Genomic DNA, 22,050 nt, shown 5'->3' on the forward strand with positions numbered 1-22,050 from the left:
GCTATAACAAAAAAAAGTATATTTATTCATAGATATAAAAGTGAATTAATCCAACTCATAAGTATTGGTTTATTACAGATTGAGCTCAAAATGAATTAATTCAACCTGACTATTTTTTTATGAGTAAAAAATTTTGAAACCCAACTCAATTCATTCCAGATTAAAAAGTTGACATGCTTAATAATAATTATGAGTTAACCCACTTTTTTAATCTGATTCGAATATGTATAATTCATCGATTAAGTAAGTCAAATTCAATTTCATCCCATTTTAAAAGATCATAACTAGTAAAAGGAAAAAACAGGGGAATAAACTTTCATAATAACAGTCCAAAAAAGCAAGGGTCTAAACGTTCATTGTATCCCTAGGATTTGTTCCAGTTGGTGGATTCTCTTTACCTTTTGTGTATTTCAAATGTTATCGGAATAATGATTTGAAAAATAGTTCAGGTGGTTTTGTCTGTTTTTCGAGCTGAGTAGCAAATATTTTAAACAGAAAGAAGAACAAGGTATATGCATTATTGGGGCTAAATAGGCACAAAAGTAGAAGCACTATTGTGGCTATTCTGTCAGTGTGTGGACCACTGCATCAAAACCACAAATTAATTTGCCCCTCCCATTCAGAGGTAAAAGATATTACACATATTGTTCAGTTATTGCATGAAATTGTGCCGCAAAGTGGACATATACAACACGTAACTTCATCATGTCATAATCTTTAACTATTACCAATCATGTAACAGTTATGAATGTTCTGTGTATAAGCAATAAAGAGTAATGTTTTCACATTGCACACAGATTAGTTACTACCTAAGCCTTCATTTCTGGTTAATTAACCTCCAAAACTTTAAGAATGTGGCTCATAATTTATCACTGCTTCTCAAATTACAACTTTGACAAGAGAAAAAACTATGCACGTCTGAGATGCAGCCTGTTAGAACTTGCCAAACTGACATTTCGTTGCATTTTTTAATCATAAATTGTTAGTGCTCTCAAAAGGGAACTATGTGGAACTGTACACGTGTCGAACATTCTCACAGGTTAACCTGTATATATATGGAAGCTGGCAAACCTTGTTCAAGCACACATTGTCATACACATACAGCACAAAAGGCAAAGCTAATTTTCCCAACACTTTAGCTAACTCCTCGACATCTAAAAATGGTTGCATTTTCTGCTCAAGAGATGGCTTTCATCTTTGGCCTTCTAGGTATTATTTTGACTCACTACAACATATGACTACAACATTTTCAACCTCGGTATCAGCATCAAAGTGTTTATATTTAGTTACTCGGGCCTAGCAAAAAGATATATATATATATATATACCTAGTCATCTTTGTTTTGTAACTTTTATTATTTCATGTTATATACACAATCTCATTAAGCTTTTCGATTTTCATCACACCATCATGATGCAGAATGCATCATCTAATAACCTTTACCTGCTGATTTTGTTCACTGATGTTCTCTGTTTTCTTCCTGTCTATAGGTAACATTGTCTCGTTTCTGGTGTTCTTGGCACCCTTGTAAGTCCCGTTTGACACAAAAATACAATCATGATTTGCCATTACCCCACTTACACTTTTGAATACTGATTCTATTTTTGTTTTATAATTTTTGTGTCTCTCACAGGCCAACCTTCTATACAATTTTCAAGAACAAATCATCTGCGGGGTTTCAATCAATTCCATACGTTGTTGCACTTCTTAGTGCACTTTTGCTTCTGTACTATGGCTTCATAAAGAGCAATGCTATTCTGATTGTCACCATCAACAGTATTGGATGTTTCATAGAAGTTTCCTACCTTACAATGTACATTGTATATGCTCCCAAGAAGCAGAAGGTAAAACCAAGATGATGATCTTTCGTTATCTACAGTTTTTCATTTTGTTCAATCTAGATAACCATATTTAAAATACTTGCATACACTTCTTCATTTTCAAAGGTGTAACTTGGTAATAAGCTTGTTACATGATCAATGTTTTGATGGATATTGCAGATTTCCACTTTGGTAATGATACTCATTGCTGACATTGGAGGTTTTGGCTTAACCATGTTAGTCACCATCTTCGCTATGAAGGGAATTAACCGTGTTCGTGCAGTGGGATGGGTTTGTGCCATTTTCAACATTGCAGTGTTCGCTGCTCCCTTAAGCATAATGGTATGTTCTATATTCAGTTATTCACATGACATAGATGTTGCAAAGTTATGCATCTGAAAATATGTAAAATTTTTACTACATTGATTGCAGAGGAAGGTCATCAAAACCAAAAGTGTTGAGTACATGCCATTTTCACTGTCCTTGTTTCTTACCCTCTGCGCCACCATGTGGTTTTTCTACGGGCTCTTCGACAAGGATCAGTTCATTATGGTGAGGAATAACATTTCTATATCTATAACACGTCCTCGTAATTTTCTCTTGAAAGAAAAACTGATGAATGTGTTGTTTTGGGGTTTTTCAGCTGCCAAATGTGCTAGGATTTCTGTTTGGCATCACCCAAATGATCTTATACATGATTTACAAGAATTCTGAGAAGAAGAACACGAAAGCCAATCGTGCACAGCAGCAAGAAAGTGAGGGCACAGTGAACACAAAACAGCACACCTGTGATGACAATAAACTTGATTTCCCTTCGGTGGTGGAAATGAAAGAGAATCAGCTCGATCAAGTTTGAAGTTATGTTGATAAATATCTGAGTTCTAGCGTTGATGCAGGACTATATATAGGCTTAGGTTGAATTCTGAATAACTAATGTATCGTATCTAATTACACTGTTGTAATAACAGCTTTTGCCACATGGCATGCATTGACTATGTAATAGGCTAATCATTATAGTTCTGGTTGAAGTATATGTTCTCGTTCTTATTCAAATCCCAAAAGTTCTACTTCTACATGTTTAAAGCAACACTAATCACTCAATTAATCTGAACTATGTAACATTTATCTCAACCTCATATATAAAATCAGTTAAGCTCTTTCTATTAACCAAAATCAAAACGACTTTCAGGAAGGAGGTTCACTAGGAAGATACAATACAAAATGAGATCTGAGTCCAATCACATAAGATATTGACACTAATTTTTATCCAAAAACTTAAGATAACAATTATTTCACCTTTATACGACGTTTCACTTTCTCATTTTTATCTAATATAAAACTTGGACTCACAGTTATATTCTTAACATAGAGGTATAAATTTGATAAAATGTAAGAAAATAACTGTCTAAATTATAATAAAAATTTGAAGTATAGTATATATACATTGTCTTAATTAGTAAATTCCATATCTTTCTTTTTGAAAGTTAATATATTTGAGATCTATTATTCACTGGAAATCAACGAGGGCACAACAGTCCTAAAGTAGATTCTAGATGGAGTTGGTCCATGAAAGTGAGTTTTTGGTGACAAATTTCCAGTTCCCATCTTTGACCTGGTGTTGACTATTCCTAGATTCTTTTAGTAACATTATTCAGTCAGATTATACCAGGATTATAATTAAGTATCCATCAATTTCAAGCAAAATGCGCTTGGATGAAACTTTCATGCAAAAAGTAAGCACATGTTGGTGGGGTAGCCATCATAATTAACATAGCTAGGTTGATCCAAAATTAATGTGATTCAGAACTCATCTGTAATATCTTTCGACCCAAATGTTCTAGGATCAGAAACCAATCCACCCAAGTGAGTCCACGATTGTAGCTTAATTAAGAGTACATTATATGTACAAAAATGGTATATAATGTTCCTCTGCAGGTCATGGTGTAAAAGAGTAGTGCCAAATTATATGTATTTGGTATCAGAAACAATGTGAACGGCAAGCTTGCCATTATGAACCACATTTTGAGGTTGTTTCTTGTAAAAAAAAGTACACTTTTTAACATGGTATCAGAACTATGAGTTGGAATCTATTATAGCGAAATTTATTACTTATTAGGTTTATTGTTTCATCCCCTGTCTCGAATCACCTATTAATATATAATTCTACACTTGAGATGTATATGTCTTGATACGAGAAAATATGTTAGAATTCTCCCATTTAAATATAAAATTAAATTACAATGTATATAGGATAAATCTTATTTTATAAGTTAGTTTATAAGATTGAGTTAAACTTACCAATGAGATCTGAAAGTCCAACCATATAAGGGATTGACATTACTCTCTGCCTAAAACTTTAAGACAATGGATTAATGGGTTTTTCATGTATTCTACTTTCTCATTTTTATCCAATGCGAGACTTAGACTCACACTTGAATTCTCAAATCTTTAGTTCATCATAGTAGCCTTAGAAGCTCGTGATTGAATCATGATATAGTGTGATATATGGTTCTGAAGCCAAACAAAGAGATGCAGGATCTGAAAGCAGAACAAAACATTGATTGGATAAGTTCATAGGTGCATTTTCTATGATACGTTTTCTGGAATTAATCCATGAATGTTGCTCCAGCCCACCCCTCTGGTTGTCATTGACAGAATATTCATTCGTTCATTCATAATGATTGAACTTAGTCCACACAAAATTTGTATGGACATGGAGGAAGTGCAGTGTAAGCAGAGTGTCCAAAAGCACAACCAGTGAAACCTCATTATGCGTAAAAGTAACAGGAGAGCATGCACTAAAATCTGTTTTAATGTTATCTTGAAGGTTTTAACTAATATATCTACTTCATGCAATTAAATGTAAAAGTTATTGTAAGCATGATTTTTAAAGTATTTACTTTATAAAGTCTATTAACTCAGACTACCATGATTGTGACTCACTGTAGGGACTTTATTCATGTTGGATGAAGAGTGTGATGCACCTATATGTTCATCAGGTATTCGTGTGGAGGACGTATCTGACACAGATACGTTTAAAATACGTATGTGTAAAGTTGTCAGTAATTAAAATTTAAAAAAAGTGCTTAAAAAGATGTTCAGAAGTTAACACTATTGCTTATTGGGTGTACGACTAATAATAATCTTGTTTTATCAATCTACATTGTACTTTGCCTTAAAAGTTAATCCAATAGAAGACTTTATTATCCATGCTCAATAACACAACACGTCCCTCATTGTTTTATGGAAACCATATCATATTAGTCATTGATTCTTTTTGAGAAAGATTCATTCAGAAGAAATTATATGCATGTTATTTTAATTTAATTTATGTAAAAGATTAACATCATTTTTAATTTAAAACTTAACAAAATTCAATTTTTAAATAGTTTTTTCTATAATGTTTAACTTTTTCATATCCAATAAACTGCCTCATCTTCCTAAAATAGCATGGTATATAACATTCCACAAATATAGCAATCACATTTTTTTCTTATATGTATAATTTTTCGTTTTAGTTACATTTGATTAGAAATATCAAAATAGGTTAAATAACCTTTGAATAAAATTCAACCTATCACATATTCAAGGTTGATTAAAAAAAATCAATTTTTTAAAATGTAGATTCACTCAATTTATTAATTAAATAGGTTTGAGTTGGTTGAGAATAAATTAACCCATAATTCACTAGCAATATTTTATTTTTTCTTTACTATTTTTTCATTTTTTTTAATTATTTACTACTTTAACAATTTGATTATTTGATTTTTTTTAAGTTTAAAATATTTTTTAATAATATTTAAATAATTTTAACAGTATATTTAAAATATTTATAATAATATTAAAAAAATAAGTCAGATTAAAAACATAGAGCCAGGTTAAACTACATTGAGTGTATTACTGTGATAACAGTATATTTAACTATCATCATTTTTATTTTAATATTATTCCAAACATTAAACTATATTAAATATATATAATTTTTATGATTTATTTCATGAAATCGTTTCAAGTATATATAGACGCAGTATTCAGTGTGTAGGTGTGCAAGCTAACCTGGCTAAGAACATTTCATGAAAAGCCTCTCAAACTGTAATAATAATTCTTAATCATAAAAATTATACATACAAAGACTTGATTGAAAAAACTTTCATTATTCAAAGATCTAGAAAAATCATGAGGAGTGGAGAAATTTAAGAAGTAACAAAGTAAAACAAGTTGGATAAATAAGATAAAAGTAACAAGTGTCAAGTGTCCTAAGGAACAAAAAATGTAAGAGAAGAATTAGAATTAAGATCAAATGCATTTGTGAAGTGGTATTTAGGTTGAAGGGCTAAGTGCAAGTTCGATTTCTTCCAAGGATCGACCCTTTGTTTCAACAACGTTACGAGCTATGTACAAGACAGTAACAAGACACACTGTTGCAAAGCCCAAGTACACGGTGCTAATTCCAAACTTGTCTACTACACTCAAGAAATACAGCCCAATCACAAAGTTGGAGATCTGGTAATAATAAACAAAAATCAAGAGTTAGTGTTCAAAATATGAGTAAAACCAATGCATGTTATAAATCAATGAGACCTGAGCTCAACTACATAAAAGATTGACACTATTTTTTATCCAAAACCTTAAGACAATAAATTAATAGATCTTCAATCTTAAGTGACGTTCTACTTTCTCATTTCTACTCAATGTAGGATTTAGACTCACTTGGAATTCTAACAGACAGCTCCAAGAAACTTCATTACAGTAAATTTTGAACATGATAATTTGGTATAAATAGTATTGATATGCTTATGCTATGATTATCACAAGAATTCTCCTAGTTACCTCGCTTGGAAGTTCCACTTTTACTAAAAATAAAATCAATTAACAATACATAAATGAATACAAACCTTATCTTATATGTTAATTTTGAATAGTTGAATTAGGTTTAAAATTCATTTCTTAACCTATGGGTTATCACTTATTAATTTTTAGTTTTACGCACGAGTTGTATATAACTCTCTTGTTTAAGAAGTAGCAATTTAAAGTTTCAAAAGGTAATGATATATTGGATTCCACTGTGAAGTCGCTTACCCAATGTGTGCCTAATGACAAAGAAATTGCTTTTGCTCTGATTCTAGATGCAAATATTTCTGGTAGAAGAAGAGCAGGCACAGGACCAGCACCGAGAGAGAAGGATAAAACATAGCTGTTTTAACATTCATAGGTCAGAAAGTGACAAATCAAAAGAGAAATGGGAAACAAATAACACAGGCTGGTAGCCTTGTGGAATTACTTTCACTGACAAAATTAAATGACTTACAAGACAGTCCCAAGAACTGCAAGGGTTCCAGAATATGGTGCAAGGACCTTCCAAGTAAATGAAACAAAAAGAAGCAACATAGAAGCACCCTAGGAAGGAGAGAAAAACAGAAAGAAATATAATTTACAGGGGCAGAGTTTTGAAATATCCTAAAGTATCAAAATATCAGATACAGATTAAAGTATCAGTAATTATTACCATCCCACTAAAACTTATAATAAGGAGACTTTTCCTTCCTTGCTTGTCCATCAAGGACGAAGCAACCATTGTTCCTGCAATGAAGTCAAATATCAGCCAGAAACAATATTACCTCTGTCCAAATGTCATGATATCAAAATTTTGGAATGAAAGATACTGACCAAAAACATTTGATGCACCAACCAGTGCACTTGCTGCAACATCAGAAGAAATTCCAGCACTGCGGAAAACTGCAGTCGAATAATAGACCACAGCATTTATTCCAGATAACTGCTGTAGCAAGAAAAGTGTTGCCCCTACACTCACAACTGCAACATGGAATGTTTTATAAGTGCTACACCAACTCATTAAGCATTAATCAAATCCAGAGCAAACTAAAAGGTTGACATTAGATCAGCAAATCCGTAACATAAACTGCAATAACATAATTAACATATATCTCATCATAACATATCAAGGGAAAAGGAAAGAAAAAATGTGCTAACAAATTCAGAAGGTAAAACTGTTAGATATATCGAGAAGGAGGTTCACTCAGGAGATACAACACCAATGACATATGAGTTCAACCACATAAGAGATTGACATCACCTTCTATCCAAAACCTTAATAGATCTTCAATCTTATATGGTACTCTACTTTCTCATTTCTATCCAATGTGAGACTTAGACTCACTTGGAATCCTAACAAAAACAAAGTCTCAGACCAAGTTTGAAACAAGAAAATTAACTTCCCCAGTTCCATGCATATTCACGTTGGTCATGTTATGGTATTTATGTTTGATCTTACTGCACATAAACGCTCTCAAATTAACATAATTATGACCAAACTTTCAAAAGCTGCAGGTTAGCATAATAGAAATTAAATTAACAGATGAAATAGCAGTTCTTTACTATAGAAATTCTGCCTTAATACCCTAGAAACCTTAGCCCTTCTTAATCAAGCCTGGAATTAAACTAGAGTAAAGTTTGGAATACCTTTCCAATATCGACTACTAAACAGATCAAACCATCCAGCTTCTTGTTCAGAAGAACCTTCACTGGCTGCTGTCAGGTCCTGCATAACCAAAGCCACTCTTTCTTTTCCATACAGTGTTTTAACAGCCTTTTCAGCTTCCAATATTTTTCCTTGCTACAAGGTAACAGATGTAATTTTATCAAAAATATATACAAGAAAATTACAGCAATTTCACTAAACTATTAATGACAAACTTCGCAAAAAACTAGACATCATCTTTGGTATTGAGATTATACATGACCACCATAACTGTAAAAATTAACCCATTTAAAAGCTTTAAGGATCCCGATAGTGTCTTTAGACATTTGAAACATAACATAAGTTCTTTCCTTTGAACATTTTGATGGTTAGTTTGAAAAGTTTACACCATAGGAGACTATAATCCAAGGTATATTTAACAGGGTGTTATTGATGTGTCTAAAAGTAGTAATCTTATATAAGAAAAGAAACTTAGAGCAGCAATTCAAGCTGCTTGTCTTGTAAATGTGTTGTTCTGCTATAAGAGAATGTATAAAATTGCCAGATAACCTGAAAAAGCCAGCGAGGACTTTCTGGAGAAATAGCCATTCCAAGCGCTAACAGAAAAGATGGAACTACAGTAATTCCAAACATTGTCCGCCACCTGATGATTAAACGAGGGAGAAGAGGGTGTATGTTAATGAACACACATTTCACTAACAAACAAACAAATGATTCCAGATCTTCCGAGTAAAAACCATGATACTCGATAATGGCCATGCTTCAAAACTCTCTAGGAATACTACTAATGAAAGGAATTACTTTGCAAAATTATCTTCTAGGACAAAGCTCCACTTTCTTTCTCTTGGAATGCTAATAATATGTGGATTTCACATCTAAAATTCACACTGAATATAGTCATTTACGTCACTAATATACATGCTCTGTGGAAAATAAGCTCAAGAAATAACAGCTGACAACTGATAAGATGGTAGAATGAAACAACTCAAACAGTCAATACCATCTAGGATTTCCCTCCAGAGGCAAACCAACCAGCAGTGCTGCAAGAATCCCAATACATATAAAAAGTTGATTAACAGATCCAAGTGCACCTCGAATATCGGTTGGAGAAATCTGTCCATTTGCAGGAATCACCACGTGATCCATAGAAAATATGTACATATGATCACAGGTTAAAATTGTTTATAAGGGTATCACCTCAGATATGTAAAGTGGTACAATTGCAGATGCTACACCGATTCCTATACCGGCTAACAAGCGACCAATGATCATTGTTTGAACAGTCTGAGCAGAAGCACTGTAAATGTAGCATAATTTAACTCATCAATCTAAAAAATACATAAAAGATCAAACCTTATACCCAAGAGCAATTGACTGACCAAAGAAACCCTCCAATTGCCAGAGGGATTGCATCCAACTGAAAAGTCCTAGTCCGGCCAAATTTGTCAGCCAATGTTCCACCAGTAAATGAACCAACAGTAGCACCAGCAAGCAGTGCACTCACAATCCATCCTGCTCATGGATTAGTTCCAATCAAAATTATGAGAGAATAATTAATGTTCATATTCAAGTCAAATTAGAATTTAGAGATAAGCTGAAGTTTTCTCATGATAAATATAAAAGCCAAATTAACAAGTACAAAAAACCATGTTTGAATATATGCTGAAAATATGCCTAACAAATTAAAAAGCTAAAGAGCAAGAGTATATGCTTTAGAATCTGTAATTTCTTTTTCTGATAATATGAATCAAACAGTGTAAACAAATTTGCAACTACAATTAAGGAAAAAAAGGTGTACCTTGTAGAACAGTGTTTTGGATGATTCCAAGATCCTTGGCAAGGTACTCAAGAGAACCATTTACTACCCTATACCAAAAAGGGTACTGTCAATTAGTACTATAACAAGGAAAGTTCATCACAGAACTCCAGTACGTTTCTTACTGCTGATAACTTAAGACAAGAAAATGTGGCTAAAGTCATTCGCTAAGGAACTGTTAGGATAAACCTATCTATAAACCCTTTCCAAAGAAGAAAATAAGAAGGAAAAAGTTAGCCAAACTTCTCGATAAACTAAAGTTTTAGCATAAGTTAAAAATCATCCGTTAAAAAAATAATAATAAAGAATTCTTATCCGTGTTAAAATTCATCTTTAAGATTGCTATACACAGAATATGATATCCTGCATTATACGTTAATTGATCTCTATATCAAATGAAAATGAAATTCGTACCCAAGATGATACCCAAATAACATTGCTCCAAGGCAAGCAACACCAACATAGGGAAGAACAGTTCCAGAAGGTTTGCCCGAAATATTATTGGCGAGAAGATCCTCAACATCTTCATCTGCAACGTGGTTTTGCTTAGTAATAGTCGAGAAACTCAACCACATTCATATCATTCACATTATGGATGTGGAATTAAGATCTATCAACAATTGACAAAATAAAATGCAGTTTGTAAAGGATGATGCAATAAAAGAACAAAACTAGATACAATTCGTTAGATGTTCCTTGTGTTGTTCTCTAATTAGAATTGAAATCTCACATAACAAGGTTTGTATCAAAGGTCAAAGTAGATTATACCAATTGTAGAAAGGAATGACACACACATAAATCTCCACGTTGATATTGTCCGCTTTGAGTCGGATTTATTTTTGGTACCACTCTAAAAAGCCTCTTACTAATAGGATTATGGTTTTTCATCTCCCCTATAGCGGTTTTTCTATTCTCTGAGTACATGGTCACAGCATCTCTTCCTCTTTGCCTCCTTTTGATTCATCTAGTTATCTATCACCGGCTACTTGCCAGACTTCACCTTACCATGGACGTATTCGCCAGAGCCGAACTTCAATTCTAAAAAGACGCATGCTACCGATGGCAAACTCTAATTCTGAAAATAGAACAACAAACAAGAATACCACCTATGCATCTAAGTATTGTCCTACAATAAACTCTAACTGAGGAAATTCCATAACATTTGAATGAAATTTCGTGTTAGTGTATTAGCAAACAATTGTTAACAAGTCAACAAATCGACCACAATAAGAAACATGTTTTTGGTATGCATTAAAAAGAGATGCTGAGAATGAATAAGAACATGAAAAGGCATGAACAACAGAAGAGAAACAAACCAGAAGACTGAACCCTGAGTGATCTAGGCTTAGCAGAGGAGCCAAAAATGCCTCCAGAAGTGTTTCCTCTAGCAGAAAACTCGGTTGCCATGTTGAAGGAAGCAGGCCTCAAACCACACCACCAGCTGCTTCCACTACTCATGCTCATGCACACTCTTCTTGCTCTCTCTTCGGAATTCACAAAAACTCACAGACACCCTTTGCTTCTGAACCCACGAAGTGGTTCCGTTGCACATTATCTGATTAGAACTCCGAAACCATGGAAAGTAAAAGCAAGTACAATAGTACGAACCAAACCAGGAAGCGAATCTAGGACACTCCAAATCCAATTGCCTGTGTCAGGAAATTACCTAACAATTGACGAAATTAAGATATTCGACTCGTTGCTTCTTGAGATTAATATTTGTCAGAATTATTTCAGATTATATAATTAAAAAAATATAAAAAAAAGTTGCACGAAAATTAAACTCAAATAAAATGTTTGATACTTAGAAAAATAAAGTCAATGAAGAAAATAAACTCGGTCAAAAACCGTGGCATATACAAATATAAACAGCGCCACTTATAAGAAAAGTAAGCGAATTTTTGGTATAGTATATTTTTAGAATTATATATTACAAATATATTATTTTTATGTTTTCTTAGTTCTATCGCTTAAAAACTTATTCATAAAATATGTAGATATAGGTATAGGATCAAAATGACTCAAAAATTTAATTTTTCATTTTAATTAAAAATAATTATATATAATTTTTAAATAATTATTATAAAAATTAACAATATTATTGTGTATGTTAATATAGAATTGAACACGGTATATTACATTGCTTATATATTAATTCAAAATATTTTATTGACTTTTTTATCAAAAATATTTAATGATTTCTTTCATATATATTTAACAGTACATTCTTCTACATAAAATTATGAACGCTGCCATTTATGAAAACCACAAATTTCAATGCCTCTTCACTCTCGTTTAATGACTATTTAATTTCGTAACCTTTAATAAATGTTAACGTATAAAAGATTAATGGCTTTAAAGATGTGCTTGAGAATGTGTCGTTAAATTGACTTTCAGTATTATTTTTTCCCTTTGATTTTAGATGTAGTTTGAGATTTCTTTTTGAGAAATTAAAAACATGTAATAATATTTTTTACTTTAATAAAATATTTATATTTATTTTTTCTTACCTCTTTTATCTCTAATTAAAAACTAGGTGAAAGATAAAAACTATAAATAAAAAATATATATATATTTAATGTTATCTTAAAATTTAGAAAATAACAGCTAAATAGAAAATTTTAAAAATTACGGTTAAAAAATTTTAAAAAAAAAATTTAGAAAAATATCAATTATCTCATCTTATTGTTTCGAAGGATTACAGAGAAACTGAAGATGGCATGTGATTTATTTTTTGTCTCTTCCATCGTTTGGATAGCAGTTTAGAACACTGATAATGCAGAATACGCTAATTGGGCTCTTTTAGACCCAATTAGCGTATTTACATGCTTTAGGCCCATTCAGATTGAAGTCTAATTGGGCTCTTTTAGCCTCAAGGGCCTAGTTCATGTACAGTAAAAAAAACGTAGGAAAACTTACAAACACTAAATTACAATTATTTAGCACATTGATGATAAGTACTGGTGAAAGTCATCTAAAAATATATATTAGAAAGAAAAAAAATAATATACGTAATATAATTCAATAAAAATGTTTCTCTATGATATTATCATTTCACTCTTATTTATTTTGTAGTAAACCCTAATATTTTAGAATTTAAGTAAATGGAGCTACTTTTACATCATCCAAAATCAATTTTTAATTTTTAATTGTTATATTTCTTTCATTTACCCTCACACTTAAACCCTCGTATAATTCAAAATTATTTTTCATTTTAGATCATGTTTCTTATTTGTATTTTTCAGATACTTTTGTGTTTAATAGTTATAATAAGTTAATGATCTTATTATTTATTTCATCCAATTTTAATATTTTATAAGAGTCATGGATTGTATTTCAAATTTAAAAAAATATAGACATCTTTTTTATTTATTTAAACTTAATTAATTATATATTTTGCAACTCAACTATTATTTTACCCATTTATTAAATTTCCAGTAGGATGATGACGTGTAAAAAATATATAGAAAAACAACATTATTTTGTTACTATATACAAAACAATGTCGTTTGACTTTTTTAATTTTAAAAAAATTAAAACATGCCATTACTTAGAAATTTAACGAATTGAAGACAATAAAATGTTATGGTAACTTTTACATGAATGGGAATTTTTAACTGAATTTGAAAGAGAAAAGTATGGCACTTATTGGCAGTGGTTAAGAAAAACTGTTAGAAATATTAGCAGTGTTGAACAAAAAAGCTAACTTAAATATTTTAATTAAAAATCAGTAATTATAATTTATTTGGTTTCAATTTAATTAAATATTCAACATATAAATTTTCTAATTGAAATCTAACCCACTATAACAAGTTTGACATGTCTAGAACTCATGAGTTGGTGCCTACCAACCTTCCATTTTCTAATATAACTTCAAACATAAATATTCTACTTTTAAGGATAAACTTTTCATCACATTTCTATAACTTTTCTATTTAAATTGAATGTGTTTTTCCGTTTCTATTAAATTAAAATAGGATATTTGATCACGTTACTTGGTTTTTTTGCATATTCGAATATCCAAAACCATTCATTTATGATTGAGTAAAATAAACGCTACTATTTTATATTTATATATAATATAGATTTTAACTTGCACACTTATCTAAGTAAGTGCATAATTAATCAACTCAGATGAACCCTCTTTTCAACATTTTGCTTAACAATCTATATATCTTAATTTATTAGTCTTCACCTTCTAGAGCATGCTTTATAGGATTAACGTCACACATTATTCATTTTTAAAAACAAAAATTCAGACAAACACTTTTTAAATTATTATTATTATTATTATTATTATTATTATTATTATTATTATTATATATAAAAGCTATATGGCTATTAGAAAACCATTAATTCCTTGCAAATAAGTGCTTTGTTAAAGCTCAATTATTATTTTTTTTCTCGCAGACAAATTGTAACATATTTATATTTATAATATTAAGATGTGTATTTTACGATAATTATCTAAGGATAAGCATACTTTTTTCTCGCTAATCTTTTAATTTCTCGCTAATTCTTTACATAAAGTCAATACCGATAGCCCATCTGAAATGTTTAAGTCATATTTTCGATATTTTTATTTATTACTAACCGACGTAAAATATTATATATTATTTATAGTTTAAGTACTATAATATTGCATTCTAACAATTTATTGTAATATTGTCGCTATTATTTTTCTCATTATTTGATTATAAGTAGGCAAATTGTTAGATATTTTCCCTTCAAATTAATTAACAAATAAATTAAGATCCTGTTTTTCAAAGGTATATTGGTAGATAAAGAAAGACAGGATAGTGACCTATGTTAGGATAACTTGATTTAAACTTGAAAAATGAGAAATATATTCAGACTTAATTTCACGTTTCATTTTTGGTGTTAATTTTTTTTTTCTTTTAAACTAAGATATATCACGAGTGTGGAATTTTAAAAAAACATATAAAAAACACAATAGATTAAAATATGTAACACTAAAATCTTACAATTACAATATAAAAAATTGGTTTAATACCCTATTTTGTCTCCAATTTCGCTCGAAAATGTCAAATTAGTGCATCCTTTAAAAAGTGCCTCAATTACATTCTTACTTAAAAAAATTTATATCAATGAAATCCCTTCTGTTAAATCCGTACAAACGGCGTTAATTATTTTTCTCTCTCTTATACTTTTTCTACTTTTTCTACTTTTTCTACTTTTTCTACTTTTTATGCTTTTTCTGTGTAACGCAGCAGCTTTTTTTCTCTCTTTTACTATTCTTCTTCTCTCTTCTACTAGTACTAGTACATCAATAGAATACTAGTACAAGACCGATCGATCATTAACTGAAACCCCACAAAAGCAGAACTCAGTTAAGACCGAACACAATACAAAATTAGCACTACTAAGAACAAACGCTAATACAAAACAGAGTACAGTTAGGAGACCGACCACCCACCTAATATTGAACACAAATTCTCCAATTTCACCATCACCCTTCCTCACAATTCACTCGGCCATTGAACCAAAATTCTACAAATACTCAAACCTCATGAACATAGCATATAACAGTCCACACCAAGATCACCGAACATCAAATAATTCAATTTCACACACATGCAGAATCATCAACAACCTTTTCATACATTATCAACCAAACAATTAAATTAACTAGCTTCCCTTACCTCTTTGACCGAACTGAAGCTCAACAGCTGCAGACTCGATCACCACCAAAAATTCCTAAGAACAGCTATAATTCACCGATTGGTGAGAAAAGACCACCCAACGGACCAAAATGGAGTTAGAAAGGGAAAAAGAAGGTTGAAGAACACATGCAAGCAGCCGGACAACCTTGCATGTGACGTAATTTTCCAGATTTTAACAAAACTCAAGAAATGAAACTTACCCGTTCAAAACACAAGTTTGATCGGTGAGAACGGAAGTCCTTGACACTAGGATAGCTTACGCACAATCTGATTGTAGATCAGATGAAGTGAGATGAGAGATTTTTAGAGAAAATTTGTAAAAAGAAAAAGGAGAAAAAGAACCTCAGAAATTTTTGGAGAGAGGAAGTACATGCAAAGAGTGGGACAAAAATTTGAAAATTTTCTTATTATATTACTTTCAAAAATCAATCGGTCCACTCAAATATACACATTTTTATCTTCCCACTTTCTTAATTTTCTGAATCCATACAAATACAACTAAATTTAAAATAACATAACATTATAACCGTTAAAATCAATTAAAAAAAACGAAACATTTTTAACAATTTATTTAACCCTAAAAAGAAAATGGCTAATAAAAAGTATTTTTCTTGTGTATCGTTATTTTTAATAAAATTTTGTAATAAATCATTATGATAATGTGGAATAATAATTTAAGGATCGAACCAATAATTTTTTTATCTACAATAGCATTCTTCATAATTCGATTTCTACAGAGAGAGCATAAGCATCACAATTAGAACGCTAACAAACAAAAAACACTGTCCAACGTTAATATTGTCTCGATATTCTAAATTTTGTTAATAAAAGTAAATGATTAATATATAAGCATGGTGGGTTTACATGATTATAGCATGATACATTATATAAATAAGTGAGAAATGAAACCAACGATGGTGTCTCTTTGTGATAATATGATATATTATTGGTTACTACTGTAGATTGGTCTACAGCGATTGCATTATTAATTTATTATTTTCTACTTATCATGAAATTAAACTTCAAACTATTACTGTGTAAATTTTGTAGTATATAAATGTACAGTATTGAGAAAGTAACTGTCCGTTTCAATGAATTAATAAATTAATAGTTAGCTTTGTAGATTTGATTAAGAAGAAGTCGGCAATTTGGGCCTGATTAACATCACTGATCCTGTTAACTTTTCATGATTAATAAGTTTCAGAAGATTAGAAACTATGGAAAAGATAATAATATTAGACTTTTTGTAGTTTGATTTATTCTTACTTATGTATTGCTTAGTAATGTGAAATTGAGTTCTTTATTTTCTTAAATAAATATAAGATCTATAAATTTATTAAAATAAATATACTTTCTAACATGATATGAATGTAAACATAATGCTTGTTGGAAGAAGACTTTAAGTCTAATTCAATCTCATCAAATTGACTCATAGAGTGAGGTTTATACTCACTTATAAACTATGAATTGACTTTATCTCAAGTCGACGTGAGATTCTCAACATAAATTTTTGTATTGTTTATTTTTTTTTACATATAATAATAATATAGTATAATGAATGATTAAGGCCAGTTTTGTTCTCTTCCTATTCTTTTTACTTGAGTTTTCATGCATGAAATCATTAAAAACAATCATCTTTGCCATGTGCTTTTCTATAATATACTTTCACCACCTAACCGTCTTTTACATGAAAATTTAGTTAACCACTTTCATCATCTGCTATGCGCAATCACTGGTTTAACTGGCATGCTGCATTAATTAGTACGAGCTTAGGGGAGACAACGTTCGTGTAAATATATATAGGTTAGTTATCACCCTTATTTCTTTAATATTTATAAAAGTTTTTTCACTTTCGACTTTTTTTTATGAAGCATATTGTTTCAGTAGGGATGTAGGGACCAAGATACGAACCTAACAACCTTACTTTCTTCCTTCTCTGTGTTGCTTTCACTATGTCGTCTTTCTCTCTTCTCCAAAGCTCTGAGTACGGTGGGCTGGGTACCTGCAAAAGCACTCCGACGCTCAAGTCAATAATGGTCTTAGTTAGAGCAACTGAATCTTTCTTAATTTTCTCTTAGGGGAAAAACGTACATTTTTTCTGGTATGCTGTGTGTATTTAAAGGAGTAAAATAAACCGTTTACCTGAAATCTCGGGTGGTTACTGGAGTTGGCTATCTATAAGTTATAACTGCTAGATATTGAGTCAAGTACTTCCATGATTCACGGCGCTTGTTAGCCAATATGTGTAACTGTTTATTTGTAACCGCTAGATCACGATGTCGCATATTGTATGTCGATCATCATGCGTGTCGATCTGGGCGGACGACGTGTCGATTGTCGAGCCTCAACTGGACGACAACGCCACATGGTCGTATGTTATTATAGTCGGTTGTCTAGTGGTCGACCACACTAAGTGGTCGGATGTCATTACGGGCATGAGAATGTCCTGCATTGGTTTAATTGTCGTCGGGTTATTGGTCGACAGTTGGAGGATTAGGTATCCTATAGTACAAGCCCCCCAAGTCCGAGTAAATGGGTGATGACAGAGTTATGAAGGACTTTTAAGTAATGTGTGAAGTGTATGACAGCTGTACGGGGCGTTACGAATTTTGGGTTTTCCCGCTCCTGTAGGGAAGTGAGGGGACGCGTCGTAATAGCCGTTAGATTAGAAAGGATCAGACGGCGCCTGACGATTAAACGGTTTGGCTTCTTCAGCACGATTCAGAAGGAGGTTATTCACTTTTGCGGAGGAACAGAGTTTGACAGTGTGCATCCTGAGCGAGATTGTTTCTCTTCTATCCTCACTGCTTACCCTGTTACGAGACGTTACCAGGTAACCCTAAAATCTCCTTCATCTTAGTTTGTTTGGTGTTGACTATGGAAGGGAAGGGGCAGAACATTGGGGGCGAGACGCCGGGGCCGTCATCTACGGCGGAATGTCGTGAAATTACCACATTGCCTTTCGGGGAGGAGGCTTTTACATATGGAAATGTGTGTAGTGAAGGACCGGGGGGGCGTATAATATCTCCGATTAGTGGAGATGAGTACGCCTGGGCGGCGCGTGAGGTGAAAGAACTTAGAAGCCAATTTAGGAGTAGGGTTGTGTTAGCAGACTGGATTGAAAATAGCTGCGTGTTGCGAACCCTAGGGTATCAAACTTGTATAAAAGTGATAGCGTGCCGGGATGATGAGAGAGTGTGCCATGGGAGGGAGAATGCTTCTGAGGAATTCTTTTATTTTTATTCTGTGTTATTCTACGATTTGTATGTGAGGCTGCCTTTTACCAGCTTCCAGATGGATGTTCTGCGTACCCTAAACGTTGCACCGAGTCAGTTGCACCCCAATAGTTGGGCGTATGTGCAGGCTTTCGCCATAGTGTGTCGGGCACTAGCTATTAGGCCCACTGTAGGTTTGTTTCTGCATTTCTTTAGATGTCGACCAGTAGCCACAAAGGGATGGGTGTCATTGATTTCGGAGCCGGGTAACGCGCTGTTAGAGCTATATTTGCAATCATATAGGAATTTCAAAGAAAAATTTTTTAAGGTGTCGATTACCGCTGTCGGTCGACAGTATTTTTTCGATGATGAGGGGAACCCTAGATTTCCCCTGTACTGGACGCAGGACCCGCTGAGGTTCACCTCTTGGTCGGAGGATAAGATGACGGTTGAAGAATTAGAGGCGTTGAGTGTGTTGACTGCGTTGCCACGCCCCCTTTCTTCTCGTCAGCTTATTAATTGCCTCGAGTTCGACGACGCAGGGGCGAGGGTGTTTGGTATGTGTCCTTGCTTATCATTTTTGTAACTTGTTATGTTGTTGCTGACCATGCTGGATGGGTTTTGGTGTTTTGTAGAGATAATGGGGAGGAAAGGAAGTGGTCGCAGTTGGTTTCAGACCATCGACGATGAGAGGGATGAAGGTAATCGTCCAGGGTCATCCGCTGGGCAGCAATGCCCTCCGGTGCCACCATCTGGTCCACCTCCCGTCGTGGTGGCAGCTGCTGCGGAGACGACATTAGCTGAGGTGCCTCTCGTGCGCAAAAGGAAATCCAAGACAAGCGACATCAACCGCGAGGCAGCAAAGAAAAGTAAGGAGGTGGTTGAAGAAAATGAACGCCCCCTGCCGCAGGGTATATGGGATCGTGCCTTCATGCCTGGTCATAGGGTAGACCTCAACTTGGATGTTTCAGAGAAGAAGGTGATCGAAAACATGAGCGAGCAACAGATTGCTGAAGGCTTACTAGAGATGAACACACGAGCACAAGCGTTGGCTTGGCATCTAGCGTATGCTTCGGATAGGGGTCAGATGCGGTCCGAGTTAGAGAAGGTGCGCGCCCAGCTGAAAGAGCTCGCCGAGATTCATGCAGGCTGTGAGGCCAAGCAGAAGCATACTGAACAACTGCTGAAGGAGGGCGAGATATTATTGAATAAGGCTCGAGAAGCTGGTGTGGCCCTTCAACAAGAACGTGATCAGATGGGCAGGGATCTGGATCAAGCAAAGAACTCAATGTTGTTAGTGGCCCGAGAGAGAAACGCACTAAAGGTAGAGATCTTTGACAAAAATGAGTTGATCGAGGAGTTGAAGGATGCAATCATGGACGAACATAAGAAAGGTTTCAGGAAGGCCTTGAGGCAAGTCGAGCACTTGCTTCAGGTATCAACCAAAGGAGCTGAATTTGACGTCCGGAAGGATGTGCATGAAGGTCATCTGAAGCCCTTGAAGGAAATTCCGGATGACGCTGTTCTGGAGGGGGAAGAGAATGAAGAGGAGGTCGCCGACAATGAGCCTGAGGGAGCAAGGGAAGCTGACGAGCCTGCCAAAGAGACTGCTGAAGCTGTTGAAGGCGACGCACCCCCAATTGTAATAGAGTAGGAAGTAGCAATGATCTGCGTATACATACTTGAGTATTTGATTGACGACTATGAATGTTTAAACTTGGATTATTCACGAATGCTTAATCATTGAAATAAAGTGCGCTGTTCGTTTAACTTAGCTGTTTTGGCGATTGATTTGCTGTAGTGATCGCGAAGTGTGAATGTCGAGTGTATTGATAGCGCCTTGTGTGACAGTGGAGAACGATAGTCGAGTGAGGAAAATATTGGGTGTTCAAGGGTGAACATCGGCCAATGGGAGTGTATCCCAAATAGACTGGGTGTTCAAGGGTGAACATCGGCCAGTGAGTGGGAGTGTATCCCGAATAGACTGGGTGTTCAAGGGTGAACATCGGCCAGTGGGAGCGTGTCCCGAACAGACTGGGTGTTCAAGAGTGAACATCGGCCAGTGAGATTGCTTGCATCCCCTTTGTGTATGGAAGTGTCTGGTACGACAACCCTGGGACTCGACACTAGAGTAGTGATAAATGAATCTAAGCAATAATCATGATGAAATATAATCTTTATTTGATAATTGAAGTTGATAGTGTTGTAATAAGCATAAACAAGAAATGGATGTTAACTAAAGTAATATTTAAGGTGAGTGGCGTTCCAAGTGTTGGGAACTGGGTGGCCATCTAGAAGTTGGAGACGATATGCGCCGTTCGACATGTCCTCCACAACCCGAAAGGGTCCCTCCCAGTTTGCTGCGAGTTTGCCATGGGCTCGATTCTTCCGAGCTTCTCCCCGCTTCCGCCACACCAAATCGCCGCTTTTGAAGGTTCTGGGTTTGACCTTGGTATTGTATCGTCGAGATAGCATGCGCTTTTGGGCCGCTGCGTGGATGGTGGCAACCTCACGTCGTTCAGGAAGGACGTCGAGATTTGTCCGTAATTGCTCTTCATTAAGGGACATATCATTGATTTGGCGCCTCAATGAAGGCTCGCCCACCTCGACTGGAAGCATGGCGTCAGTGCCATAGGTTAAGTTGAATGGCGTGTCCCCCGTAGATCCATGGGGAGTACATCTGTATGCCCACAGGACCTCGGGTAGCTCCTCCACCCATAAACTCTTGGCTTCACCGAGTCGCTTTTTTAACTCTGTCAAAATGGCTTTATTTGCGGCCTCGGCTTGGCCGTTGGTTTGAGGGTGCTCGACAGATGACGTGACATGCTTAATGCCCAAACTGGTGAGGTAATCCTCTAATTTGCGTTCGATGAATTGGCGACCGTTGTCGGTGATGATCTTCTGAGGGAGACCGAACCGACAGATGAGACGCCAAATGAACTTCTGCACTCGCTGGGCGCTGATGACGGACAGTGGCTCCGCTTCTATCCATTTTGTGAAGTAGTCAACTGCCACG

At 34.1% G+C, this 22,050-nt stretch overlaps 2 protein-coding genes across 2 annotated transcripts; one reads left to right on the forward strand and one right to left on the reverse strand.

Annotated features, from left to right (window-relative positions):
* Positions 1–1,082: 1,082 nt before the first annotated feature.
* LOC124835758 (bidirectional sugar transporter SWEET9-like) lies at positions 1,083–2,873 on the forward strand. The gene is made up of 6 exons (XM_047310747.2): positions 1,083–1,209; positions 1,491–1,527; positions 1,634–1,844; positions 2,001–2,162; positions 2,253–2,372; positions 2,464–2,873. The coding sequence occupies exons 1-6, from the start codon at positions 1,161–1,163 to the stop codon at positions 2,674–2,676; spliced, it is 792 nt and encodes a 263-aa protein (XP_047166703.2). The 5' UTR covers positions 1,083–1,160; the 3' UTR covers positions 2,677–2,873.
* A 3,148-nt stretch (positions 2,874–6,021) lies between these two features.
* LOC124835757 (plastidic glucose transporter 4-like) lies at positions 6,022–11,861 on the reverse strand. Its single transcript, XM_088114351.1, has 13 exons — positions 11,452–11,861; positions 10,550–10,664; positions 10,118–10,185; positions 9,699–9,831; positions 9,517–9,616; positions 9,320–9,432; positions 8,869–8,962; positions 8,301–8,454; positions 7,488–7,634; positions 7,327–7,400; positions 7,129–7,217; positions 6,900–7,014; positions 6,022–6,323 (listed from the first exon to the last, which is right to left on the reverse strand). Exons 1-13 carry the CDS (start codon positions 11,597–11,599, stop codon positions 6,141–6,143), a joined length of 1,533 nt encoding a protein of 510 aa, XP_087970477.1. The 5' UTR covers positions 11,600–11,861; the 3' UTR covers positions 6,022–6,140.
* Positions 11,862–22,050: the final 10,189 nt, after the last annotated feature.

Source organism: Vigna umbellata, chromosome 4 (genome assembly GCF_029865625.1).
Source record: "Vigna umbellata cultivar VRB3 chromosome 4, Vumbellata_1.0, whole genome shotgun sequence".
In the NCBI taxonomy this organism is placed as follows: Eukaryota; Viridiplantae; Streptophyta; class Magnoliopsida; order Fabales; family Fabaceae; genus Vigna; species Vigna umbellata.